At 50.7% G+C, this 27,845-nt stretch overlaps 1 protein-coding gene across 4 annotated transcripts in view; it reads right to left on the reverse strand.

Moving 5' to 3' along the window:
* Positions 1-27,845, reverse strand: part of slit2 (slit homolog 2 (Drosophila)) — a 156,114-nt gene that overhangs the window by 37,492 nt on the left and 90,777 nt on the right. For 2 of the 4 annotated variants that reach the window (XM_035418964.1, XM_035418967.1), the window contains exons 7-18: positions 25,485-25,556; positions 22,667-22,830; positions 22,247-22,258; positions 20,592-20,727; positions 10,985-11,056; positions 10,333-10,404; positions 8,895-8,966; positions 6,466-6,609; positions 5,584-5,747; positions 1,468-1,618; positions 1,083-1,157; positions 197-340 (exon numbers count right to left, since the gene is read on the reverse strand). In XM_035418964.1, the coding sequence (XP_035274855.1) occupies positions 197-340; positions 1,083-1,157; positions 1,468-1,618; positions 5,584-5,747; positions 6,466-6,609; positions 8,895-8,966; positions 10,333-10,404; positions 10,985-11,056; positions 20,592-20,727; positions 22,247-22,258; positions 22,667-22,830; positions 25,485-25,556 (1,278 nt within the window). The remainder of the gene's footprint in view (positions 1-196; positions 341-1,082; positions 1,158-1,467; positions 1,619-5,583; positions 5,748-6,465; positions 6,610-8,894; positions 8,967-10,332; positions 10,405-10,984; positions 11,057-20,591; positions 20,728-22,246; positions 22,259-22,666; positions 22,831-25,484; positions 25,557-27,845) is intronic. The other 2 variants (XM_035418968.1, XM_035418966.1) reach the window with 1 other exon arrangement.

The following is a 27,845-nucleotide window of genomic DNA, read 5'->3' on the forward strand; positions in this document are numbered from 1 at the left end:
GTCACAGGTCTGGATTAAACTGGATTTCTGAAACATCTCTCTCTCTCTCTCTCTCTCTCTCTCTCACCACAGGTCTGGATTAAACTGGATTTCTGAAACATCTCTCTCTCTCTCTCTCTCTCTCTCTCTCTCTCTCTCACCACAGGTCTGGATTAAACTGGATTTCGGATCGCGGGGAGCGCAGAGCGACACTCACAGAGTCCGGAGCCCGCTGAGGCCCTTCAGCATGCGGTAGTGAACGTTCTCCAGACGGTTCCCGGTCAGGATGAGCTCGTTGACGCCCGCGGCCCCCTCGAACGAGCCCTCCTCGATGTCCGTGATTTTGTTGTTGCTCAGGTTGCTGCGGGGGCGGGGGGGGGGGGGAGAAGCAGGAACACAAACGGAACCCGGCGGTTACCATGGCATCGCAGCAGAACGCTCAGAGTCACCACAGATTCCGCACGGTCACCAGATACTCAGCTCTGTTCTGTACTCTGTGACGCTGAAACCTCGGTCCCCTTACTGAAGCCAACATTCCAATTTCACATTATATATCTTCTGCAAATTCAAATACCTTCTGTAGTTACTAAATGGGAGAATGTAGGAGCTGTGTATCTAGTAAATCTATAATATCGGTGGTATCACAGCTGAGTATCCGGTGAGTCCATGATATCTGTGGTATGGCTTTCAGAAATGACAGTGGTTCCTCTGCTCAAGGACTGTTCTCATATCCCCTGATATCACTGGAACAAAGGCGTCATATAAGAGTGCTTAAGGTGTGATGGGAGAGTGCTTCTGTTACACCTTGAGCCGTCTGAATGCTGAATGGCTGTGATTGCGCTAACAATAAACGTGATTGATCCGCCCACACACACACACACACATATATATATATACAAACACCTCAATTTTCCATTCCCTGAAAAAAAACAACAAAGACAATATCGTTTTATTATAATGCCTGTCTGCCAGCTGCCGTGTGTTTACCTCCTCAGGAGAGTGTGTGCGTGTGTGTGTCTTTGCGTGTGTGTCTGTGTGTGTGCGTGCGTGTGTGTATGTGTGTCTATGCGTGTGTGTGTGAGTTTCAGAGGCAGTACACTCACATTTTTCGGAGCTGGGGGAGCTTCTTGAAGATGCCGGTCGCTTCCAGAACTGTGAACTCGTTGTTGTTGAGACGACTGGATGAAAGGAAGAGAAGATGAAGAATAAAGTGTTCAAAGCCTCACTACTGAGGGTCTTCAGAGAGAACCCACTCACTTAAACGCGAACCTGACACATTAGGAAGGTCAAATACTTTCCTCAAAACAAAAAAAAACAAAGAATGCAAATTTTAGTACACTGTTAGTTGGAAAAATTGTTTGCCATTTTGTTTTTCTGTCTCGATTGCGTACAAGGTTACCTAGTTCACTTGCTCAGATTCCATACAAGAGCCACCCCCACCCTCCCCCTCCTCGCCCCCAGCCCAGTGCATTGTGGGAGGTGACTCACAGCTCGGCCGTGTACTGGGGGATGTGGTCGGGGATGCGCGTCAGCTTCTGATTGGAGCAGTCCACCGTGGTGCCCTCGCACCGGCACTTGTCGGGGCAGGCCAGGTCGGCGAAGCAGTCGCTGCCCAGTTTGGAGCGGTAGTCCTCCGTGCCTGTGGGACACCGACAGACCCGCGTCACTCAGGAAAACCGTGGCAACGGAGCGGGGAGGGGGAGGGGCTGTTAGTACACAGGGAGGTTTACAGGAGCAAAGGGGGCGGGGCTCGGAACACCGGGGAGAGGGGCTGACGGAGTTCCTTATTGGTCAAGACTGAGGACACGAATAGATAAGGTGGGCGGAGCAATCGGGAGCCGCCAGGAAGCGGAATGATTCTGGAGCAGAGGAAACTCGTTTGTCTCCATTATAAAAAAAAGGACAGGAATTTGGGTCCTAAGCCAGCAAAAGAAATTAAATAAAAACAATAATTTAATAAAGGGGAATGAGACTCCCTCTCGAGTCCGTTTCTGTTTCCTCAGCTGAAGGAACAGACAGATCCCTCTTTTTTTCTAGAGAGTGGCAGACAGACCCTCGTGAGAGCCACCCCCCCCCCCCCCAACCCTCCACCCCCCACAATCCCCGAATCCCATCCCACAAGATGTCATGCACTCGTCAAAAAAAAAAAAAAAAACTTAAAAACGTTCCTTCTAGTACTGAACCGCACAAGAGGGCCATCTCTTCTGGCTTTCCCAGGCTCGGAGGACACTGCAAGACATTCCATGGTGCTTGACAGAACCATGCTTTACTCATACCGTGCAACCACATGGTTAGATCAAGCACAAAAGAAAGACCTGCTGAATTTCCTGCTCTAGGGCAAGGGGGAGGGGGGGGGGGGGGAGAGGGAGGGAGGGGGGGGGGGGGGAGAGAGAGAGAGAGAGTGAGGGGGACAGTGTGGGACAGGGGATAGAGGGATGGGGAGAGAGAGGGAGATAGGGAAGGAGGGAGAGAAAGAGAGAGAGAGAGGGGAGACACAGTGTGGGACAGGGGATAGAGGGATGGAGGGAGAGGGAAGGAGAGAGTGAGGGGGACACAGTGTGGGACAGGGGATAGAGGGATGGGGAGAGGGAGGGAGAGAGGGAAGGAGGGAGAGAGGGAGAGGGGGACACAGTGTGGGACAGGGGATAAAGGGATTGAGGGGACTGGGAGGGAGGAGGTAAAAGAACAGAGGAAGACAGTGGCAGGAGATTTGCAGCAGCGTTGGCATGGACAGAGGCAAGGTTCACGGCAGTACAGGAACACACAGTCACACGCAGCGTTTCCCCCTCTAACAGAACACGCCTCCGCCTCAGCCCTTCACTTCAAACGTTTAGGGAACCCGCAGGAGATTAAAATATACTGTCGTAATGCACAGGTGTTTGGGTGTGGAGGGTGGGGGGGTCTGGGGGGGGGGGGTGAGACAGCACATGGGGGAGAACAGTAGGGGCACAGAGGGGGGGACCTGCAGGAACACAGGAGGTGCTTTAGCTGGAGGGCAGGTGCGTTACTTACAGCCAAAATGGTGAACTCCTGAAATTAGGCCGGAGAGCCAGGAGGGAAAAGAGGACACAGCGTTTCATCCTTTAGCTCTCTAAACCCCCCCCCCCCCCCCCCCCCCTTCCAGCAGGTCACGTGACCAAGCCATCGCAAGCTACCACGGTAACCAGGGCCCAGTTGTTTATAGGAACCCCCCCCCTCAGGAAGAAACAAAAAATAAAAAAATAAGTTGGAAAAAGTTTGAGATTGGAGGTCATTTCAGTTTCAGTCTAAATTTTTGGACAATTAAAAAATGCCCATAGTGTTTAAGGAAAACTAAAAAAAATAATAACAACAGCAATAATAATAAAACATACAATATCTATAAACTGGAACTGACGTCAACTCTGGTATACAATAAAAAGTCCAGAGCAACTGTCCCGTGACTTCCGTCTCCAAATCAGAGAGAGGCCCCCTCACATTTTGGCTAAGAGGCTAACGGCTGCCTTCGGGCTGCTCGAGGAAGCTCGCATTTTAAAGAGCCTGTTCCCCCCCCCCAGCCAACCCCCCACACCCCCCCCCCCACCTGCCTCATTACACAGTGCCCTCGACTGGCGTTCCCAGCTGAGGCCTCACTGAGGTTATCAACAAATTAAACACTTGCTGCAGACATGCAAATGCGTTAGTGCAGCCTCGTCAGAGCACTCAGGAGCACGGCGAGCTCACGCCGAAAACTCCACAGGGGAAAGAGAAGAAAATGTTAATTTGCCTAATTAAAGGGGTTGAACTATCGCTGTTCTCCCTCGCAGCTACGGAGTATCAACAGAGAATAATTGCCCGGCGTCGGACGAGATCATTTAGGGAGGCGTTTTACACCACGGCTTACTGACTGATCAGCGGCATATCCAAAGTGACACACTTGAACTGAATGTCTTAAGAATAAATAAAAATTTAAAAAAACTGGCTTTTGTACAAAAACTATATTTTTAACAATGCTTTGGAATGAAACTCCTACACTACATGATTATGATTATGAAAAAAAGAACGGTTGACATTCATAGGAAAAGCACTTCAGTTGGACCCTTGATGGACTGAAAATTCAATCAAACGCTTGCACACTGATGAAATGCCAAGTGACAGATGAACCGAATACATTTTTAAAAGCTGTTAAATATTCATCGTATTTACAAGCACTATCAAACACAAAGAAGCGAATATGCATAATTATTATCTTTTCCCCCTGTTTCGAGGTGCCTGTCGGAAAAAACTGCTACAAACACCACATCATGAAAGAACTTCTGAAATGCAGTGTACACACACAGAATCCAAGAGTATGGATACACGCTGGCCTTTCACTCACACAGGTAGAGAGTGCCTGTATGGTCACCAAGGCAACGAAGAGCCAGGGTTACATGCAAACCAGGAATAATAAAGCAGGACTGATGGTTGGTGTCATCGCCAGAGAGAAGCTCCACCAATCACAGATGCTGTTGATAACGAGAGATGGAACAACGGCAACAGCGATTGGTGGATAGCTTTTGGCCACACTTCCCGGATACCGTAAGGGACCCTGGAAGTAGAGCCAGAAAGTATCCACCAATCACCATCTGGGCTACTCCTCGGTAACTAATGTGACAACCGCAAGATATTTGCCTGGCAACATCCAATACAGCTACCCACTGTAATAGAGACTGATATGTCCTTTTTTACTAATCATAAGGTAATAACCCTATGAGTCTTTATTATGTAGCAGTGCTGGACCTCAACCACACAGATATCCTGCAGTAGTAATGTCCGTTACCATGGAATTGCCCATCTGTGTTGTTGTTCTGCGTCTGATTACCAACGTGCTCTGTGATTGGTGGAGCTCCTCCGTGGTTTCCATACCAACATTCCATCTCTGTCCCATTATGCCTGATTCATCCACAGGTTTAAAAAAAAAAAAAAAAAAAATTGTTTTGTGAACATCTACTGAACTTAGGTGGTGGACGTGTCAGTCATCTCCAGTGCTGCTTCCGAAACATGCGCAGAAGTGCTGTTACTGAAAAATCAGGCTGGGGAGGGGGGGGCGGTGGGGGGGTGGGGGTACTCTTTGGGTGAGCAGCCATAGCACCACACCTGAACGACCTACCTGGAATGAAATACTGTTCTTTTGCTAAACAAGAGAGGAGATAGGCAGAGAAAGACAGAGCTGAAGAGTGACTAGAAGAGGACAGAAATACGTGTCTGCATGCATACATGTATGGTGTGTGTGCATGTGTGTGTGTACTGTATGTGTGTGTCTGCGTGCATACACATATGATGTGTGTGCATGTGTGTGTGTACTGTATGTGTTTGTCTGCATGCATACACGTACGGTGTGTGTGTGTATGTGTGTGACTGCTGTATGTGTGTGTCTGTGTGTTGTGTGCTTCACTGGAAATACAGTGCTGTTCATCTTCACTGGACGTAACATAAGGAAAATGGGTGTACAGTATGACATCATCACCTTGATTTATACCCGGAGGAACAAGGAGAAAGTGGGTGGGAGCAGGGCGGAGGAACAGCCGGGTGGAGCGGAGGGGAGGGGACGGGAGGGGAGGGGGCGTGTCAGAGCGTGGGTCGGGCCGGGGAGGCGGGGCCAGCTACCTGAGCAGCGGAACTTCTTGCTCTTGATCTGACCGATGCGCTTGTTGGCCAGCCTGCGGGGGCTGGTGCAGCGGGCGCCGCTGGTCTCGATGGGGTTGTCCTGCAGGTAGTCGGCCAGCCACTTCAGGTGGCAGTCGCAGATGAACGGGTTCTGGGCCAGGTGCCTTGGAGGAAGCCAGGCCGTTTTATTTTTAAATAAATTTTTTAAAAAGTTTCAGGTGAGAGAAACACGCGTGAAGCGTGTTGGTGAGGGAGCCAAGGGACTCCCCGCAGGTTATCACAACCCTTTCCTGTTTCCTTGTGTGTGAGAGATCTCCTCACCCCACAACACCACATTCCCTGTGGGACTTACCATTACCTTACACTGCTACCCAGAAAGACACTGTTCATTCTGAAAGCTTCCTGTCCTAATTCTTGCCAAAAAACAAATAGAGTTGCTTGATAACGCTCCCTGACACACAACAGTATAATAAACAATGGTAAAATGCCCTTATGGAAACTTATATTGAAATAAAACATAGTTCCAATATACTGCAAAACTGTCACAATATATAGGCAAGCAAATTGTTGCAAATACTGCAATACCTTACACAACTGCAAAATATACTTTTCCTTTTCTATATTTCAGTATAAGTCTGCATATCTTAAATATATTGCAATATATTGCATTTCTGTAAGGGAACAGTCGGGACCACAGTAGCTTATATAAGCAGATAGTTCATTCTACTGCCAAAGACCAAAAGTGGAGACTGTACAGTGATATCTCTATCAAAAACAGTACAGACAGACTGTGAGGGAGAGAAACCTGTTGTAACTGTTTCAGGCATTTTCAAGCGGAATACCCGCGGGGGGGAAAAAACTCAAAAAGCAAATATTACATACAGCGTTTGGATGGCTCGAAGGGCGGCGAACGTTCCTTTGGCGATGGTCTGGAGCTTGTTGTCGTAGAGGGAGAGGAGGTTCAGGTTGTGCAGATCTTGAAACGCATCCACACGCAGGCAATTAATCTTGTTGGCGTTCAGAAGGCTGACAACATGAGAAAGAAACATGGATCGTGTAAAAAAATAAAAATAAAAAACCTATTCCAGTTCACTGCAGGTCTGTTAGTGCTTTTGTCAGGTCTACTGGATCATCTGTACATTATATGGACCATATATGAAGGACTAACAATTCATGATTCTACATCCAGCGGGATTTCAGCTCAGAATGTGTTTCGCATTTGCTCTGGTTTCAGGCAACGACTGTTTAGAAAAAAACATATGAAAAAAAATTTGAGGGAAATATTATCGCCAGATTTTTATCTTAAACCAAACAAATATATATTTTTTTAAAGAAATCCTTAAAGGAACCGGCTGAACAAACAGCATCAGAGATTAATCATTTTCAGGCGTGCTCGTCGTGGCTCTGGAAACGTCGAGCCGAAAGGAATGCGCTCGTTTGTACGCACGCACGCTTCGCCGCTACGCGCCTGGAAGCCGCCGTTCTCTGAAGAGCGGCTGGATCTGGGGGGGGGGATGGGGGGGGGGGGGGGATTCTCTCAGAGGTAGCGTCCGGTAAGGCCCGGATTTGACCCGGATTTGACCCGGATTAGACCTGGGTTTGGCCCGGATTCAGTCCAGATTTGGCCCGCGGCGCGATGCGTAGGAACACGTCATGTCATCAACACTTCCTCAGGAATGCGGGGTTAGCGGCAGGAAGTCGTGATTTCAGTAATACTGCCCCCCCCCCCCCTCCGCCGCCCCCACCTCCGCACCCCCTCGCCCCCCACCGCCAAATCTTCTGAAGCGCAGACACGCCCTCCCCAGGTGCTGTCACACGTCTGCTTTCTCTGATCACAGCAAGCGCCGACAGAAAACAAAAACAAATCATCTCAATACCCCAGACTTTTCTCAAAAGGCATTTCTGAGAAAATATCTGGGCGGAGAGCTTCTGTTGTTTTTTGTATGTTTTTGTCTGCGCGTCCTGAAAAATAAAACTACAGGCCCATCGCAGAAATGAGACGGGTTCCGTGGGGCGATGAGAACATTCAGACCAGCGCCTTACGCGGCGGCACCTGTGGCGCATTTCTGAGCGGTTTCGTCAGCGCGCGGGGATCAGACGCACGGCGGACTTCCTGTCGTCAGACGCTCCGGCATTACGCCCACTTCCTGTCCCGTGAGATTTAAAAGCCGCGAGTGGAGGCGTCACGCAAAAGATCCTGCTCAATATCACACAAAAAAACGCCACATCTTCCTCCTGTGGGGGGCGCTATGCTACACCCCCTCATCAGCCCACCCGCCCCCCCCATGCCCCCCCAGTTGGGATTCCCCTCACTGAAACCCCAGGAGCCGCCAGATAATGCTCGTGTGCTAACCTCCCCCCCCCGCCCCCACACACCCCCCCCCCCCCCCCCGCCCGGCTCCTGGGCTGTAATCGGTCTCTGGAGCTGGCAGGCCGGAGCGGCGGTAAGCCAGCTATTTGGCGGGATAATCCCTCATAAAATGACAGCGGCGCGTTGAGGGGGGGGGGGGAGCCGCCAGACCCCCCACCCCCCCGCTCCCCTGCCAGGCCGTTTACATTTCGCTAGCGTGCGCCGCGGCAGCGGTGGCTGGTAAGATAAGCACATTGTGCTCCCTCTGTCCCCGCCGATGGCCTTTTGGCCGCTCTGCAACTCGGAGAGCTCCTTGTGACAACTTCATCTGCCCCCCCTCCCCTTCACCCCCCACCCCACCCCCCGGGAGCAGCTGGCTGCCCCATGTCTCATCTACACTACACCCCCCCACCGCCACCACCCCCCCGCCTCCACGACTCCACACAAAACGCACTTCGCTCACACTTCCCCATACGAGGGAAAGGACTGTGAGAGAGGGAAGGCGAGATGAATGACTGGATGAATGAATGGATGAATGAAATATAATAAACTGCGTGTGTAATCCCTTAATGCGATGTTCCGGGTGGCCTGACGCTCCATTTCACACTTACAGTCACATTCAGCCGTTTTTTTTTCCTTTCTTTTTTTGCAGACGCTGTCATCCAGCGAGACTTACTGCGGCTTACGAGAGTCTTTCAGCCACGAGAGGAAGCTGAGCGAGGGTTCTAGAGACATGGCGGTCTCTTCGCACCCGCCAAAACAGCGTCGCGATTTAGCGCACCTCGTTCTACTCGCACGCCCTTTTTTACGTCCAGCGGGTAACGCTTAAAAACAACGAACGCGCGGAACGCGTAAACTCAAACTCCGTCTGACGACCGGGATAAATTTTACGCATTCTTTTTTTTCTTTACACCACGCTCACATAAAAAAAACGGTTTAGCTAATTTGAACGTTCACTCACAGCAGCTGCAGGGAGAAGAGCCCCTCGAACAGGCCCTTGGGGAGCTCGGTGATTTTGTTTCCGTATAGAACCCTGAAACAGAGAAAAAAAAAGGGTAAAAACAAAAACATGTTAAGATATTCCACGGATACGAGACAAGACGAGCAGAGCAGAGCACGGCACAGCAGGCAGGGCGTCAGGAGCAAGCGAAAAACCGCAAACTTATCATCCCGTTAGCCCTGTCATGCTGATCGCCATTTTCACCCGAAGCAACATCAAATTAGCAACAAATAGCACAACACACACACACACACACACACACACACACATTCAACACACACACTCTCTCTCTCTCTCTCTCTCTCTCTCTCAATAACAGCAGCATTTCAGTGTTTTCTTGCATGGATTGAAAAGCCCTGTCGTCTCTGTGCTGGTCGCTGGATGCACTTTTCTGGAAGGGGCCCCCAGTAGAACGTGCCGCTCGGGGCCCGAAGATCCCACCAACGGAGAAGCTTTTGAACAGGGTCCCCCCCCCCGGAGATGGGAGGGGGGGGTAAGAAAAGCAGAGTGAGAGAGAGAGAGAACAAGAGAGAGGAAGAGAGAGAAAGAGAGAGTCCTGCTTCTTCCTGTAAGCCCCACTGCTTCATTAAGGCCCGCTTGCCAGAGGTCGGTGAGGAGAACAAGGTCTGAGTGACTTCAAAAACAACAAAAAAAATCTGCTGGATAAACACCGCCATGGTCTGTATATGAAAACCATGTGTGCCCCCCCCCACCCCACCCACTCCACCCCCGACAGCACCCCTGCTGGAGGGAGGAGTCATGGCCTTGACGATCCGGTGTTGCACTAACCCCTCGACGAGCCATCAAAGCACTCTGGGACATCCCGCTGACCGTGGCGGAGGCTAACGGTACACATTCAGGGTCACAGGCTCTTCTGACCGGGTTACATAGCGCCCTCTGGTGGGAGGGAGGGGAACAGCCAAGGTCCTGATACATTCCAGCCAACTCCCCCCACCCCCCCCCCTCCCCCCACCCGTCTTCTCATGGCGCTTTTCCATTAAACTTTTCCTTTTCTTTCTCTTTCCTTCCGTTCCATCTTTCCGTGCTCGGCCTCGCAGGGAAGGGATGGCGGAATGAGCGGGATTCCCCCGTCCCCTCCGAGGCGGCCATGACGCCTGTGAGTGATTCACAGCGAAGACGCGCTCCCAAAACAAACGCCGCGTCTCAGGGGTCGGCTCTCGGGCGCGGGCGGGAAGGCAAGCCGCGCGGTTCGGGAAAGAGGGCGGGGACGTCCCGAGCGCCGCCAACGCCGCTGTACCTGAACAATGGCGGACATTGAGCCCGGTCCCTGAACGCGGGCCGGAAGCTTCCGGAACAACAGCACCCAACGGTCACCTTTCGCGGCCGCCAAAGCAAACAAAGGAAGACGGGAAGGGATCTTCCCCACGCGGACACTCACAGGGAGTTGAGAGACCGCAGACCCAGGAAGGCATCTGGAGCCAGCTCAGAAATCTGGTTGTTGCTCAAGTCTCTGTCAGGAGGAGAGAGAGAGAGAGAGAGAGAGAGAGAGAGAGGGATAGAGAGAGAGAGTATAGCATCAGTGTCTGTTATGGGACTATAGCATCTGTGACGCTACGTAAATACAATGGGGTAAGCCCCACAAAAGGACTTGTGTTGTACCAAAGGGAAATATCCCTTTAAGAGTTGCAAACCCAGTTCTCTAATCATTACGCTATGCTGCCATCCTTATAATTATAATTTTTTTTTTTTTTTAAATTGAACAATATACGACTTGGTGCAAAACAAATGACCAGATCCCTCGGCTTAGCGATGCGAGAATGCCTCTGTAGTGCTATTTGCTGAGCTACCTGTATTTGGGTTTCTGCGTGTGTGCGTGCGTGCGTGTGTTTGTGCGTGCGTGCATGCGTGCGTGTGCGTGTGAGTGTGTGTGTTGGTGCGTGCGTGCATGCGTGCGTGTGTGTGTGAGTGTGTGTGTGTGTGTGTGTGTGTGTTTGTGCGTGCGTGCGTGTGTTTGTGCGTGCGTGTGTGTGTGAGTGTGTGCGTGTGTGCGTGTGTGTGGTTTGTAAGGACAGCAGGGCCTCTGTACTCACATCCTTCTCAGCTTCTTGTAGGGAGAGAAGGCCCCAGGCGGAATGACCTTGATGGCGTTCTGCTCCAGGCGGCTGCAAACACAGAAAAGCACATTTTAAAACAGTACACAAATAAATAAATAAATAAAACAAACAAGCAGGGCCCTGATCCAGACTCCATACCACCCTGTACCCTTCTCATGACTAACTGCTGAGGCTAAGCAGCCATACCACCCTGTACCCTTCTCATGTTAGACTGCTGAAGCTAAGCAGCCATACCACCCTGTACCCGTCTCATGTCAAACAGCTGAAGCTAAGCAGCCATACCACCCTGTACCCTTCTCATGTCAAACTGCTGAAGCTAAGTAGCCATACCACCCTGTACCCTTCTCATGTCAAACAGCTGAAGCTAAGCAGCCATACCACCCTGTACCCTTCTCATGTCAAACTGCTGAAGCTAAGTAGCCATACCACCCTGTACCCTTCTCATGTCAAACAGCTGAAGCTAAGCAGCCATACCACCCTGTACCCTTCTCATGTCATACAGCTGAAGCTAAGCTAAAACTTTAAACAACAAAAGAAAGAAACCATGACTAAGCCTAGTGCTGAAACTCGTTGGATTTAAACAAGTGTAGCTGGAGTGGTTCGGTGTTTAAAGTACCAAAGATGCCCATGTATGGGCTGGATTGTAGTTAAATGAGAGATTTGCTGGGAAAAAAGTGAGATTGCTACTGACAGAGGTGTTGACAGACCAGTAGGGGACACTCTTCCCTCTGGCCAAAACATGAAGTCCAATGCCCAAACACAGTGATGGGGACACTGTGCTGTGTAAGGTGCCGTTCTTCACACAGGGGAATTAAACAGATGCCCTGACTCACTGCGGTCATTTAAAGACCCCATGGCACTTTGCGGAAAACCAGGGGTGCTGTGACCAGGTCAAATTACCATGAAATTGGCTTTGTGGCATCTGGTCAGCCAATCACCTTCTACATCTGACAGGTGACACAATTCCCAGCATTCCCTGTCCTCTCTGATTCCCCTGGTTCTTACTGCATTAAAGAAATGGGCGCATATATGTTCTACCTGGTCAAATAAAAATGACTGCGTGAGCAAGGAAGTAAATGTGGTGAGTTTTGGTAAAAGTGCTGAACAGATGAACCAGAAGGCTGTAGGGTCAAACCCTGAAATAAAGCAAATGTGTTTGAACCTTTGTTCAGAGTACTTTCCCAAAATGTCCCTTCAATGTATCAAGGTGCGCTAAGGCTTTACAGAATATGGGGAAAAAAAATAATAATCAGAAAATGAAGGCAGCAAGTCGAAAATCCTGGGATGGTATGCAGGAAGACAGTTTGGGAATAAGCAGATTCAGTAGGTGGAGCTCGTCCTCCTCTGGTCAGCTCAGGGTGTGAATTTTTTTTTTAAGAGACAAGACACGGATGAGTCACGTTTCAGTCCATCTAATGAGGCCGGGACCGGTCCAGGGTAGACACTTTCCCCAGATAAGTGCTTCACTCGCCCCAATAAGAAACCGGGTGCAAATGCTTAGTCAGCGTACTTCTCTTCGTCTTTAACGATTAACCAGGCTACACCGCTAAGCTCTCAATACATACCAGAAAAGGCTACACATTTGTCCATTTGATATTCTCATCTCAACATATTCATTAGGGTTTTAACGGACTCTGCAGAAAGGGGAAATTGTATGTGCAAATAAGGAGTCCTCCTGACTGCGAGAAACCCAGAATCAATAAAATAATTATGCGGGTAATTAAATATGTAGACCGGACCCCTTCCACCACCCCTCCCCCCTTTTTTTAAAGGGATGTGTGCAGATTTGCTTTTTGGCAAACCTTCCCCTGCCTCACAGCTCTCTCTTTAAAAAAAAAAAAAAAAAAGACCCAGACATCTTGTCTAGGTATCTTTTGGATTCAAACGCGCACGCATTTTTTTATTTTTTATGACAGCTTGCGTATGCAGTCTGAGCGGAGAACAGCCAAGGTGACCGATCCACGAGGAGAGACACACACACACACACACACACACACACACACACACACATACACACACACACACACACACACACACACACACACGCACACACCGTCTGAGATGAATTGCGCAGGGGCTTGTAGTCAGGAAGAATTCCATTAACAAAGGCCATTACTTTAAAACCCAGAGAGAAAAAAAAGCCACAATTTTCCAGAAGTATCACACGAGGCGACCATTTTGGCTTTTCCGCTCAGATCTTCCCTCTCAGAACTTGCATGCAGGGGAAAAAATTATTATATAGAAAACATACACACACATACATACACACACACACACACACACACACTCACACACGCACACGCACACGCACACGCACACGCACACGCACACGCACACTCACACTCACACTCACACTCACACTCACACAATGTGTGGGGTACTGTCAACAGAAACACAGCTTTTTTTCTTTTTTAAAGACAGACTGGGGAATGCCCGATCCCCCCGCTGGTCCTGTGTTGTCGTTTCATCCGTCTCAAAACCGACTGTGTCTTCCAGAGCAAAGTCCGAGCCTGTCTGTTGTCCCGTGAAGAAGCTAATTAGACACCAATTTGGCACCCGCAACACAGGGAACAAACAACCATCTTTAATTAAATCTCCGCGACCTCAAACGAGACCAGGGTGCCTTTCACCTTCTGAAACGGGACTACTGTGCTCAGATTTGTCCGTCCACTGGCAGAGAGCAGTGGAGTCTCCCAAAACACCCACCGACATACAAATCTCCGATAATCGACTAAAAAATGCAACCCATTATCCTCCAACCCATCAAACCATGTCAGTTAAGAGTATTCCTTAACGATGCCGTATAATTAATTCTGCGCATCCGCTGCGGGGCTGTCTGACGCTGAGGCCTGGATGCCCGGCGGTACTAATGCACTTTGAAGGCATTTCAAACCGCCAACGTCGCACGCAACAGCACACGGGCGGACAGACGGCTCATAAATTATTATCAAAGGGCAGCTGAAGCACTCGCAAACATTAGTCTGCACCGCATGGATTTTTCTCTTTAATATCTTCCCCATAATGATGCTATTTGAAACCAGAATTTCAAATGAGGTATTAGGAAGGCTTAGCAGAAAATCCATGAATAAAGATGTATTAAAAGGTTGTCTCGGACTGTACCGATCATTAATTACACTGCCCACCTTTTATTAATTTGTACTTTTTTTTTTTTTTTTTTTGAAGAGCATGTGTCCTGAGATTAAAAAAAGATTCCGGTCTTGATATTGGCAACCTCACGAAAAAAAAAAAAATGAAGATATGCTTGTAAATGGAAACCGGTTCATGAACTGTAATCATGTGCAACACTGACAGGAAGGGGAGAAAAATGAACTTGTCTCTTGGCTGGGGGATTTGTATTTATTTATTTATTTTTGTATTTTGGCTGAGAGTCGGGTGACGGATGGGCTTACAGGCGCTTTATCACGAAGGTGAAGATGCGCTCGTTTTTCACCCAGAACTAACGTCTCCATTCCAGGGCGGCGCTGCCAGAAACTCGCGGCCGACCGGCCAGCGCGAACTGTCAAGGCCACGGTGGCGTTTCCACGGTCGCGTTTCCACGGTGGCGTTTCCATGGCGAACAGCATGGCTAGGGGTAAGCAAGAAGCGAACTCACACTCTTATAAACAGGAGAAGAGTGACACAGACAGTCACCCCCCCCCCCCCCAACATACCACCCCCCCATCCCACCCTCCCACCCCACCACCCCAAACCCAGATGCTGTTTCGGGGCCGTTTACAGCCCTGGCATGGGACCCCCGTCCCACCTGGAGGGGGGCCAGAGACAGCTTCACACCTCCCCGCTCACAACGTGTTTACGGAGCTCCACCGAGGGCGATAAGCATCAGAGCGGAGTATGCACGTCTCCCTTTCTCCCTCTGTGTCTCTCTCTTCCTCTCTCTGTGTCTCTCTCTTCCTCTCTCTATCTCTCACTCTCTATCCATCCCTCGCTCTTTCTCTCTCTCTTTATCTCTCTCTTTTCCACTCCCTGTCCCTCTCTCTCGTTCTCTCACTCTTACAGTCACTGGCCCCAACCATGGCCACTAACCCCAACCACAATGACTCACCCCAACCACCACAGCCACGAACTCCAACCACATCTGTTCACCTCGACCATGCCTACTAACTGTGACCACACCCAATCGCCCAATCACAGCCAGTCACCCAGAGCACGTCCGCTCACATAGACCACGTCCACTCATCCCGACCACGCCCACTCACCCCAACTGTAGCCTCTCACCCTTGCCAAACCCCCACCCCCCACCCAACCGCCCCCCCACTGTCCCGCTTTCCCCACAGACACCGAAGCCAGAAGCCAAAATCTTTTCGCCTGACAAAACCCATCTCAGATATGACAGGGCGTGCAAATCGCACAATTAATGAAAAAAAAGCATTCATTCAAAGCCAAATGCAATCTTTTTCCCCCTCTCTCTCTCTCTCTCTCCCTCCCTCCCTCCCTCCCAGCCCTTCTGCGGAACACACTGCACAGAGGAGAGGAGAGGAGAGGAGAGGAGAGGAGAGGAGGGGAGAGGAGAGGAGAGGAGAGGAGGGAACGTGCTTGGCGCACCGCCGCGGTTATGATGCTCGGAATTCAGGGCCCCGGGTTCCTTCTCATTTCGGCCTCTGATGTCACGGGGGACATGGATCCCGCGTCTAATTGGTTAATTTGCTCCCCGCGGCTCAGATACGGGATTATGATTTGAGCTCACGGACGTCCACCCAAGCCAATCTGTACGGGCCTCCACCAGAGGCCTGACAGGAAGCCCTGTTAAAAACTTTAACCTTGGCTGTGCCGGCCCTAAACAAAACTGCCATTCTGTGCAGGGAAGGCTAAACGTTGCTAATCTGAAAGACCTTCGCCTCAACAACATCATAACAGACAACGTAACCAACGTTACTGATGACTGTTCCCAGGAACCCTGGTCAAGAAGTACCTTCAGACGAACTGTATTCTGTATCTGTCCTGCTTTCACAAAGCTTTCATTGAAAAATAATGTGATTCACTCTTTCACTTGATAGAGAAAGAGAAAGAAAAGAGAGAGAGAGAGACAGACAGACAGAGAGATAGAGAGAGAGAGAGCGAGAGAAAAACCCGGTCTTCCCTCTGAGCCCCCATAACCACTCCATCTGAATCAAAAGCCCGTTACACATTACCTGCACCACTAGCCATTTTCATTTCACACTGAACAAGTTTTACAGCTGTCACCAAGGCAATGTCTTCAAATAATATGATGACGCGATTTAGGAACCCCTGTGGAATTATTTTATTACATGCTGGATGGCTCCCTGTCTTCATTCACATTTTGATTAATATTTCTAGGGGGGGAAAAGTCAAGTAAACAATTGAACATAATTTATGACATTCTCAGGAATTACGTTTTTTAATTTCTTGTTTTTTCTCCCCCCCCTTGTTTATTAGACTCGTACAGGAATGACATAAGACCCATCTGTCAGACGTAATACGGAACTATGCGGCAGAACAAAGGGAGTGAATCCCTGCTTTTCTGGAGACCTACGCAGGCGACGTACAGCAAGCTTATCGTTTTTCCGTACGCGGATTTTTACGTAATCGATCAAAAGCCGCCCCCGCGGGAAAGCTAAATATTCCCGCTAAAAAATATGTTCTCCCACTCCACCTGTGTTTATGCCGTAAGTCAGCCGCGGCGGCTCCGAAGCCGGAGTCTTGCTGGGGGGTTATGGGTAAATCTCGCAGGTGCGAGGTGCCCTTGAGCGGCTGACACGGGCATAAATTAGCGGGCAGCGGCGGCGATGCCCTAGTAACGGAGCGAGAGGCACACGGCGGGGCATCTCTCTGCCTGAGCCTCAGACACAGGGCGGGGCATCTCTCTGCCTGAGCCTCAGACACAGGGCGGGGCATCTCTCTGCCCCAGCCTCAGACACAGGGTGGGGCATCTCTCTGCCCCGAGCCTCAGACACAGGGTGGGGCATCTCTCTGCCCCAGCCTCAGACACAGGGTGGGGCATCTCTCTGCCCCGAGCCTCAGACACAGGGCGGGGCATCTCTCTGCCCCAGCCTCAGACACAGGGCGGGGCATCTCTCTGCCCCAGCCTCAGACACAGGGCGGGGCATCTCTCTGCCCCGAGCCTCAGACACACGGCGGGGCATCTCTGTGCCCCAGCCTCAGACACAGGGTGGGGCATCTCTCTGCCCCGAGCCTCAGACACAGGGCGGGGCATCTCTCTGCCCCAGCCTCAGACACAGGACAGGGCATCTCTCTGCCCCAGCCTCAGACACAGGGCGGGGCATCTCTCTGCCCCAGCCTCAGACACAGGGCGGGGCATCTCTGTGCCCCAGCCTCAGACACAGGGCGGGGCATCTCCCTGCCCCAGCCTCAGACACAGGGCGGGGCATCTCTCTGCCCCAGCCTCAGACACAGGGTGGGGCATCTCTCTGCCCTGAGCCTCAGACACAGGGCGGGGCATCTCTCTGCTCCGAGCCTCAGACACAGGGCGGGGCATCTCTCTGCCCCAGCCTCAGACACAGGGCGGGGCATCTCTCTGCCCCAGCCTCAGACACAGGGTGGGGCATCTCTCTGCCCTGAGCCTCAGACACAGGGCGGGGCATCTCTCTGCTCCGAGCCTCAGACACAGGGCGGGGCATCTCTCTGCCCCAGCCTCAGACACAGGGCGGGGCATCTCTCTGCCCCAGCCTCAGACACAGGGTGGGGCATCTCTCTGCCCTGAGCCTCAGACACAGGGCGGGGCATCTCTCTGCTCCGAGCCTCAGACACAGGGCGGGGCATCTCTCTGCCCTGAGCCTCAGACACAGGGTGGGGCATCTCTCTGCCCGAGCCTCAGACACAGGGCGGGGCATCTCTCTGCCCTGAGCCTCAGACACAGGGTGGGGCATCTCTCTGCTCCGAGCCTCAGACACAGGGTGGGGCATCTCTCTGCCCTGAGCCTCAGACACAGAGCGGGGCATCTCTCTGCTCCGAGTCTCAGACACAGGGTGGGGCATCTCCCTGCCCCAGCCTCAGACACAGGGTGGGGCATCTCCCTGCCCCAGCCTCAGACACAGGGCGGGGCATCTCTCTGCCCCAGCCTCAGACACAGGGCGGGGCATCTCTCTGCCCTGAGCCTCAGACACAGGGTGGGGCATCTCTGTGCCCGAGCCTCAGACACAGGGCGGGGCATCTCTCTGCCCCAGCCTCAGACACAGGGCGGCACAGCTTTAAAGCGAGCAGTCCAGTCATTAAGGATCATTCAACCCAGGCACGTAGGAGCTGTAAATAACCAAGGTGGGGGGGGGGGGGGGGGGGGGGGGGCGCTGACAGTGAATGTGAAGGGGGGGGGGGGGGCTCTGCATCATGTCAGATGTTCCTTCTTTGCACTTGTGGGAGGAGGGGGTGGGGGGTGGAGGGGATTTGGGATTGTGGGGAGATCGCGATCGCAGACCTGAGGGGGAGGCACTGCTGCCAGAACCGACCGGGGGAGAGATTGTGATCGCAAAGGCAGGACACCTGTCCTTTCCAAACAAAAACTTTTATTTATTAGATTTTTTTTTTTTTCAAGTCCTGCACATCTCTACTTCCTATGTCATTGAACCAACCATCAAAGGTTACAGTAACAATCTAATACACAACACATACTCATCCCAAATCATTGGATCGGAGTTAAAGCTAAAATGCTAAATGCATATGTTGAAAGATTTGTCTTTAAAAAGGGTTAGTTATGTATGTCTGCCAATGGTGTTGTCATATCACATACATACATTTCTGGTGAAAAACTGAGTTCAACATCCACTGTTAATTCAGCTATAACAACTCCAGCTTATATGAGTCATTGTGTACTGCATGCATGGATCATGTGTCCTCCTATCAAAATAATATGCGTAAATATGTATTTATTTAACAATGAAGATTTCACTATGAAGGCACTTGTGGAAAGTGAAGGACAAGTATACAGTATACCAAAGGCAAGAGAAAGTATGAATATTAATAGGCAATAAAAATCTGAACCATATTAACACACTGCAAAAATGTCTGTCTTAAGTGCTACAGTCTTATAATCAGACTTTTGGGACTAACAGACTAACAGAATGTTTTTCTCTCAAACAGAAAATATTAGCTTGTCTTAGGTTACAAATCTTGAAATGAGTCAAACTGTTTTACCTAAATGGTAATATTTTTCCATCTTGTTTAGAAATATAAATAAGTAATATAAAGTAATATAAATAAGATGTTAAGCCAACACATAAGACCAGAATACTTGCTGAGATTGACTTATTTTTTGTTCTCTTGCAGTGCACCAGGGGTAGCAGCGAGGTACAGTGGCTAGGGCTGTGAGGCCTGGAACCTGAAGGTCATTGGGTCCAAACCTAGGCGTTCACAGCCGGTGTGTTGCTGAATGAGTAACCTAAACCACCAGGGTGTGTCAGGTGGGTAACACAGGCTGCATTTCGCGCACGTCGCCATGGTTTCCGCTGAGTAAACAAACACTGCAAACGAGGGCGTCTGTCCCTTAATCGAGGGACGTCTAATTATTCTGTTTGCTTTATTTCTGTACAGATAGAAACAAGGCTCGCTTTTCTCAAAGGGTAGTAATTGAACAGGGCAGGATGGCTCTCTTTTGGCACATATGGAAAAACACACTTAATTTCTGTTTGTTTTTTTATGTTTGTTTTTGGTCTTTTTTTAGACATATGCTCTACCTTATGAGGCTGCCTGCTGCAGTTAGCAGTTAACAGACTGTGCATCCACACACTGGAACAGAGTCTTACCAGACACCAGACCATGGGGCCCATCCACACACTGGAACACAGCCTTAACAGATACCAGACCATGGGGCCCATCCACACACTGGAACAGAGCCTTAACAGATACCAGACCATGAGGCCCATCCACACACTGGAACAGAGTCTTACCAGACACCAGACCATGGGGCCCCATCCACACACTGGAACAGAGTCTTACCAGACACCAGACCATGGGGCCCCATCCACACACTGGAACACAGTCTTACCAGACACCAGACCATGGGGCCCCATCCACACACTGGAACAGAGCCTTAACAGATACCAGACCATGAGGCCCATCCACACACTGGAACAGAGCCTTAACAGATACCAGACCATGGGGCCCATCCACACACTGGAACAGAGCCTTAACAGATACCAGACCATGAGGCCCATCCACACACTGGAACAGAGCCTTAACAGATACCAGACCATGAGGCCCATCCACACACTGGAACATGCCTTAATAGATACCAGACCATGGGGCCCATCCACACACTGGAACATGCCTTAATAGATACCAGACCATGGGGCCCATCCACACACTGGAACAGAGCCTTAACAGATACCAGACCATGGGACCCATCCACACACTGGAACAGAGCCTTAACTGATACCAGACCATGGGGCCCATCCACACACTGGAACAGCGTCTTAACAGATACCAGACCATGGGGCCCATCCACACACTGGAACAGCGTCTTAACAGATACCAGACCATGGGGCCCAGCTGCACACTCAAACTGCGCCCTAACAGGAGGAGCTACCCAGCTGCCAGTCAAAACCATGTTTAATTCCCATAACAGAGGTCGGTGACGGGGGGCGGGACTCACATTTCGGTGATGGTCTCCGGCAGGTTGGTGGGGATCTCGGCCAGGCCCTTCCCCCTGCAGTCCACGATGTTGTTGCTGCAGGTGCAGGAGTCGGGACACTGCAGCACGCTGCAGGAGGCGGAGGAGTGGTGGCCGCCTGGAAAAGCAGAGCGCGCGATTAAAAACCCGCCGTCGCGCTCGGTTACCCCGGCGACGAGGGGGGGGGGGGGGGGGGGGGGGGCGGGAAGAGCCCCCCGCACATCACTCATGCATTTAACAGACACTGGGATCTAGAGGGACCTGCGGCTGAGAGCGTGTGACGAGGCTGTCGGACTCCGGCCCCGGAGGGCCGCAGCTTCCGCACGCTTCCGGAACGCCGCAGCACTCAAGCGATTGTCTGGAGCCACTGATTGGCCGGGAAGGTCCGCAAACCTTGTTTCCAAGGCCTACGTTCGCCGCTGATCGCAGGGAAACCATAGAAACCAGCCAGACGCTGTAGCCCACGGAGGATTGTGTTTGACACAACAAGTCTGTCACTAGGCATGCAGCCCACTGCAGGATCAGCGCTAGGCCTAGAAAACCGATTAAGCCAATCAGAGAGTCTGTGACACTCCACAGTTGCGGAAACCAGACCAGAATACACAAACAATTAATTTGAACACGTGATAAATACACATTAAAAAACTAAATGTTTTCCTTTAAAGAAACACCAAACACCTTTTACCAAAAGGCATTAATTATAAAGCTGACCCTGGGACGATAATTGACTGAAGGGAGAACAGCTTGAAGCTGCACTTACTGACAGCTGGATGTAAAAGGTATTATTATTCTAGATACGCGTGCTTTAATTCGATTCACCAATGGGAGGAAGGTCAGCTCTAACACACTGAACAGCAAACTATGAATAAAACAACATGGATAAACAATGTGAAGGTGTATCACTTTCAATAAAAATGATCTTCTCCACAGCCACAAACCCAAAAACAGCGCCCCGTAGGCACCTCTCAGACACGCCCCCCCCCCCCCCCCCCCCACCCTTCGCCCCCCCCCCCCCCACCGGGGTCCTAACTCTGTGGTAGAGAGAGCCGGGGTACGGAACGGGGTAACAGCGTACCCAAAACCCGATAAAAGGGAGTCATCCGCTCCAGACGGAATACGTGTCGGCTGAAAACAGGAAGTCGAATTAAATCCGCTGACCCCGACAGAGAAAAAATGTCAGAGCAAATTTTTTTACTTCCTGGCAGGGATGAGACCGGGGCAACGGGGACCTGTTGCCATGGCAACGCCCAGACACGGCCTTCAGCTAACGCGTGTACACGTGTGTACACGCAAACCTGCAGACGTCCTGAGACGCGTCAACCTATCAGGGACGGGCGGGCGGCGGCGGCGGCAGCGTCGATTCAAACGCTGAAAAGTCCTTCAACTTCTTAGGGTATTTAAAATAATCTATTCTTTGGCTTTTGGTGAATGCAAACATTTGTCTGATATATTTTGCTTGTTTAACACCTGATTGACTGTGTGCAAATATAATAGCATGCTTATATAGGACGTTTAGCTAATGCAGTAATGTTTTTACAGCTATATAAGGTGTGTGTGTGTGTGTGTGTGTGCAACATCAGGTCTTTTTTGAACGCCAATTAACAAATAATCGTGAGGAAAGGTGAGAATGGACTTGCCTTCATCGTCATCTTGAAAGCGTGAGTGAAGAAAAACACAAGAAAGAACGAGTATTTAAAACGGCATCTTTACATCTCCACCCCACCATCCCCCCTTTTCCCCAGGAGCCAATAGGCAGGTGCGAGCAAAGGAGGGGCAGCCCTTACCTGTGCACACAAACTCCTTACCTGTGCACATAAACCCCTTATCAGTGCACATAAACTCCTTACCTGTGCACACAAACTCCTTACCTGTGCACGTAAACCCCTTACCTGTGTACAGAAACCCCTTACATGTGCACACAAACTTCTTACCTGTGCACACAAACTCCTTACCTGGGCACATAAACCCCTTACCAGTGCACGTAAACCCCTTACCTGTGCACAGAAACCCCTTGCCTGTGCACACAAACCCCTTACCTACGCACACAAGCTCCTTACCTGCGCACACAAACTCCTTCTTCTGCACCTCGGCCACGTTGTGCCCCCGCATGTGGGGGGGGGACATGCACTGGGTGTACAGGCCCAGGCGGGGCCTCTGCCTCAGCCAATCAGAGAGCCAGGCCACGTGGCAGTCACAGAACAGGTTGTTGGAGTGCAGGCGGCTAGAGTTGGGGAGAGAGAGAGGGAGAGAGAGAGATGGAGAGACCTTTTGACTTTTTACATCTTCTAATAAACAACATCCTGTACACACACGTTAACTGCCTTTGACACATACAAATAAATAAATAAATGAATACCCAACCCTCATAACCAACACATACCTGCACCACACCTACACACACAACCACACCCTGATGGAGAGAGGTAGAGAAGAAGAAAGGGAAAGAGGGACAAAAAGATAGAGGGACAGTGAGAGAGAAAGTGAGATATGGAGAGCGGTAGAGAGGAACAGAGATGGTGGAAAAGAGAGCAAGCTACTGAGAGTGATTGAGAAAGGGAGTGAGAAAGAGAGGGAGTGAGAAAGGAATAAGAAGAGGGAGAGACAGAATGAGCGAGAAAGGGAGTGAGAGAGAAAGAGTGAGAGAGAGAGAGAGAAAGAGACAGAGAGAGAGAGAGAATGGGAGAGAGAGTGAGAAAGGGAGAGGGAGAAGGAGAGAGAAGGAGAGTGAGAGAGAGAGAGAGACAGAGAGAGAGAGAGAGGGAGAGAAGTGAGAAAGGGAGAGAGAGATTCAGAGTCGATATATGCAGATGCAGTGGGCCCAGGCAGGCTGCGGGTGAGTGGTTGGCCAGCAGCCTGTATGACTGAGAGCCCCTCTAATGACCAATCAATGCTCAGATCTTTTCTATAAATTTCAGCAGGCCTGTCACGCCCGTGTACACTTTAGTTAACGGCGCGGCGACAGCAGGCTTTCACGGAGAGATTAATTAATAAACATCGAACGCGGTGTCACAAAATCAATGCCGCCCACCTCCACCTCTCTAATATCGCTAATTCAGTCACCCAAAAAAATTAGGGCTTTTTTTCTCCTTCCATCAGCTATAAACACCATGAAGGATACAGACACACTGGACAAAGTAGTGGGGGAAGGAGGGGGGGGGGGGGTTCATGCTTTTATAAATACTTTAGTTCATGGTGGTTCTGTGAGAAAATAAAGTTCAGGGAAAAAGTCTTTGATTAGCAAAAAAGACAGCCTCTCCAGGTCCCAATGGCTGTGCGTGTACATGCACCCCAGCACGCTAATAAGCGACAGAGTTCTCGGTTGCCATGGGTGCAGTAGTTCCAAATTCCATTATGCCAAAGCAAATATACAGAAAATCTAAATCCCCCCCAAAAGCAGCCCACCATACCTGGGGGGGGGGGGGGGGGGGGGGGGGGAGGGGAGGGGGGGGGGGGGTGGGGGGGCAGAACCATCACGGCACACAGAGAGGTGTGTGTGAGGCCCAAAGTGGTCTCACCTGGAAGACCGTCCTATTCACTGCCATTCAGAATGAATTTAGTAATATTACGGAAATGTTCATTTTCCTCTACTGAAACACTAGAGTGAATTTTATAATGCGGGTAATGAACTGTAGTGAGATTAGGCAGCTGCCCCTTGTGCCCAAGTGCCCAATGTGCCCCTGTGATTTCATTAAAACTAAAATTATATTTGTATTATTATTGTTGCCATCATTAATTTTAATTAATTAATTTTGGTAAAAACACATTCTGTTTAGTAACTAGGTGTCATAAAGCAGTTTTTTTCAGTGTGCCCTTTCTCTTACTTTGAGCACCTGCCCTTCTCTGTGATTGGTTGTATGAAACTGGACACAACCAAAGAATAACTGTCAGGGCTGAACTGACAGTTATCCCCTTGATATGAATTCTCATTTATGAACTGCATTGTAAACTGTTCCGAGTGCAGACCAAAGTGCCTTTAAATACAACGTTTGAATTATCGGGGGAATCTCTGCAGCTACACAAATGAACTAATTCCTTTTTAATGAGTCAGCTGTTTTCTTTTGATAAAGGCAATGTTAAAGAAAACAAAAAAATAAAGTTTTTCCTCCCCCCTCCATTCTTTTTCAATGACTTTGTTTCTCAAAGACAGGAAGTGGATTAGCTTCCGTGACCCCTGAAGAGCGATTGCTAGAGCAATCCCCCAAATTGGAAAAGAGGAAGAAGGGGATTTGGGCAGGGGGTGCATTTGCACTCCTGGGATTCTTTTCGCATGATCATGGTCTTTCTTTCTTTTTTTTTTTTGCTATTAATAAAATTCAGCAGAAATGTCTTCACTAAGTGAAGTATATGAGCTTTTATATGAACTTGTTTTTTTTTTTACCTCCTGTTAAAAGTAGAAGAGGGGAAATGCGATGGAATGAATCAGCCCAGTTTTCCCAGACCCCTCCAGTGACAGAGTAATGTCATTTCAGAGCGCTGCAGCTGATGCGCTCGGTCCCAAACCAATCGCTATAATGGCCGTCAAATCACACACTCCGGTCCAGAATGCTAATTTCTGCATTTGGAAGGCTACCCCGCGCCTAGAGAAGGCAATTCTCTAATTACACACACAGCCCATGATTACACATCGAGGCAGGCACACCTATGTACACACGTGCGTGCGCATAAATATGTTTACGTGTTCCGCAGGAGAAATGAATATTGATGCGGGTGTTTTATTAAGTTCCGTTCCTCAGATTTGCGTGCTGTGCGTTTGTTTTGTTTTTTTTCCCTGAAAAGAGCGGCTCGTTAAGCCAAAACGACTCCCTGCAGAGCGGGGTACGCCGCTGGGGGGGGGGTAAAGGTGGGGGGGGGAGGGGGGGACGCACGGGTACTCACAAGGTCCGGAGCTTGGGCATGTGGTTGAAGCTGGCCACGGACAGGCGGCTGATGTTGTTGTTATTGAGCGTGCTGCGAAAAAAAAAACACGAGAGAAGACCAGCATGAGTGTCTCTGAGGAGGCCTGCTCTTCTTCATCCTCCTCTTCCTCAAAATTACGTTTCTATTTTATACAGAATGCACCGCCACGGACTGCTGAGAGTATATTTTTATCTTCCCTGTGAGTGATATTAACGTCACAAAAAACACGTCTGTGACGTGCAATACCGCGCAGACCGCGGCGGAAGCACTACCCATCATGCAGTGCGGCGAACTCGAAAAACGCACGGCATTCAAAAACATTACAGGGTCGCCGCAGCGAGGCTTTTACAGCACTAAAAAAAAAGGGGGGGGGGGGGGGGCCCTGCATCACTTTCGCATTCGAGTGAAAGGAAAGAGCTCCATCTCTCGTAGCGCGCAGGTTGTGTGTTCCAGTGACTTTAAAAGCACAGGTGCGACCCTCTGCTTCCTCCAGTCTGAGCGCCCAGGCTGGTACTCTGCTTCCTCCAGTCTGAGCGCCCAGGCTGGTACTCTGCTTCCCCCACTCCCTCCAGAGCGCCCAGGCTGGTACTCTGCTTCCTCCACTCCCTCCAGAGCGTCCAGGCTGGTACTCTGCTTCCCTCCAGAGCGGCCAGGCTGGTACTCTGCTTCCTCCGCTCCCTCCAGAGCGCCCAGGCTGGTACTCTGCTTCCTCCAGAGCGCCCAGGCTGGTACTCTGCTTTCCTCCGCTCAGAGCGCCCAGGCTGGTACTCTGCTTTCCTCCAATCAGAGCGCCCAGGCTGGTACTCTGCTTCCTCCAGAGCGCCCAGGCTGGTACTCTGCTTTCCTCCGCTCAGAGCGCCCAGGCTGGTACTCTGCTTCCTCCGCTCAGAGCGCCCAGGCTGGTACTCTGCTTCCTCCGCTCTGAGCGCCCAGGCTGGTACTCTGCTTCCTCCGCTCTGAGCGCCCAGGCTGGTACTCTGCTTCCCTCCAGAGCGGCCAGGCTGGTACTCTGCTTCCTCCGCTCTGAGCGCCCAGGCTGGTACTCTGCTTCCTCCGCTCAGAGCGCCCAGGCTGGTACTCTGCTTCCCTCCAGAGCGGCCAGGCTGGTACTCTGCTTCCTCCGCTCTGAGCGCCCAGGCTGGTACTCTGCTTCCTCCGCTCAGAGCGCCCAGGCTGGTACTCTGCTTCCCTCCAGAGCGGCCAGGCTGGTACTCTGCTTCCTCCGCTCCCTTCAGAGCGCCCAGGCTGGTACTCTGCTTCCTCCGCTCCCTCCAGAGCGCCCAGGCTGGTACTCTGCTTCCTCTGCTCCCTCCAGAGCGCCCAGGCTGGTACTCTGCTTCCCTCCAGAGCGCTCAGGCTGGTACTCTGCTTCCCTCCAGAGCGCTCAGGCTGGTACTCTGCTTCCTCCGCTCTGAGCGGCCAGGCTGGTACTCTGCTTCCTCCAGAGCGTCCAGGCTGGTACTCTGCTTCCTCCGCTCCCTCCAGAGCGCCCAGGCTGGTACTCTGCTTCCTCCGCTCCATTCAGAGCGGCCAGGCTGAGCGTTTTCAGCAGAGCGACGGCGGCGAGCACATCCGGCTCTGCGCTTCAGCACCGCAGTGCCGCAGAAAGGCTTCACGTTCAGGAGGTAAAGCTCAAATGGGTGATTAGCTCTGTGTTATTAATCAGTCTGGCGCAGTCTCTCTTTTCAGCAAAGAGGGGAAAAACCGTTACGATATGCAAGCTGAGCTAAGTTTACTGACCTCCTCATTTTTGTGTTTCTTTATACAAAAAAATACATATATATGAATATATATATATGAAAAAATGTATATATATATTTTTTTTTTCTGTCTCATAAATGGATTCACTGTAAGTGCAATAAATCCGTTTTGTCTGGGAAAGTATATTCTCCGGGGAGAAAAAAAAAAAAGCGAGGCGCTGGGAAATGGCGGCTTAACCGCGACGCGAGGTCCACGGCACGCGAACGCCCGAGCGAGCGAAGGGATCAGCAAACGCAAAACGTTATAATCCACTTACGGGAACGAGACGGCGTCCGCCCGCGTCCCGCGTCTCTGGGATATAATCTCATTACGGCGTTCAGCTCAGCCGCCACTCAAACCCACGCCGGCGACTCCGCGTCAGACTGAGAGAGACGTGGATTTGCGTGTGGCCAGATGTAAATGGTAAATGGACTGCATTTATATAGCGCTTTTATCCAAAGCGCTTTACAATTGATGCCTCTCATTCGCCAGAGCAGTTAGGGGTTAGGGGTCTTGCTCAAGGACACTTCGACATGCCCAGGGCGGGGTTTGAACCGGCAACCCTCCGACTGCCAGACAATCGGTCTTACCTCCTGAGCT

This window comes from Anguilla anguilla, chromosome 5 (assembly GCF_013347855.1).
Source record: "Anguilla anguilla isolate fAngAng1 chromosome 5, fAngAng1.pri, whole genome shotgun sequence".
In the NCBI taxonomy this organism is placed as follows: domain Eukaryota; kingdom Metazoa; phylum Chordata; class Actinopteri; order Anguilliformes; family Anguillidae; genus Anguilla; species Anguilla anguilla.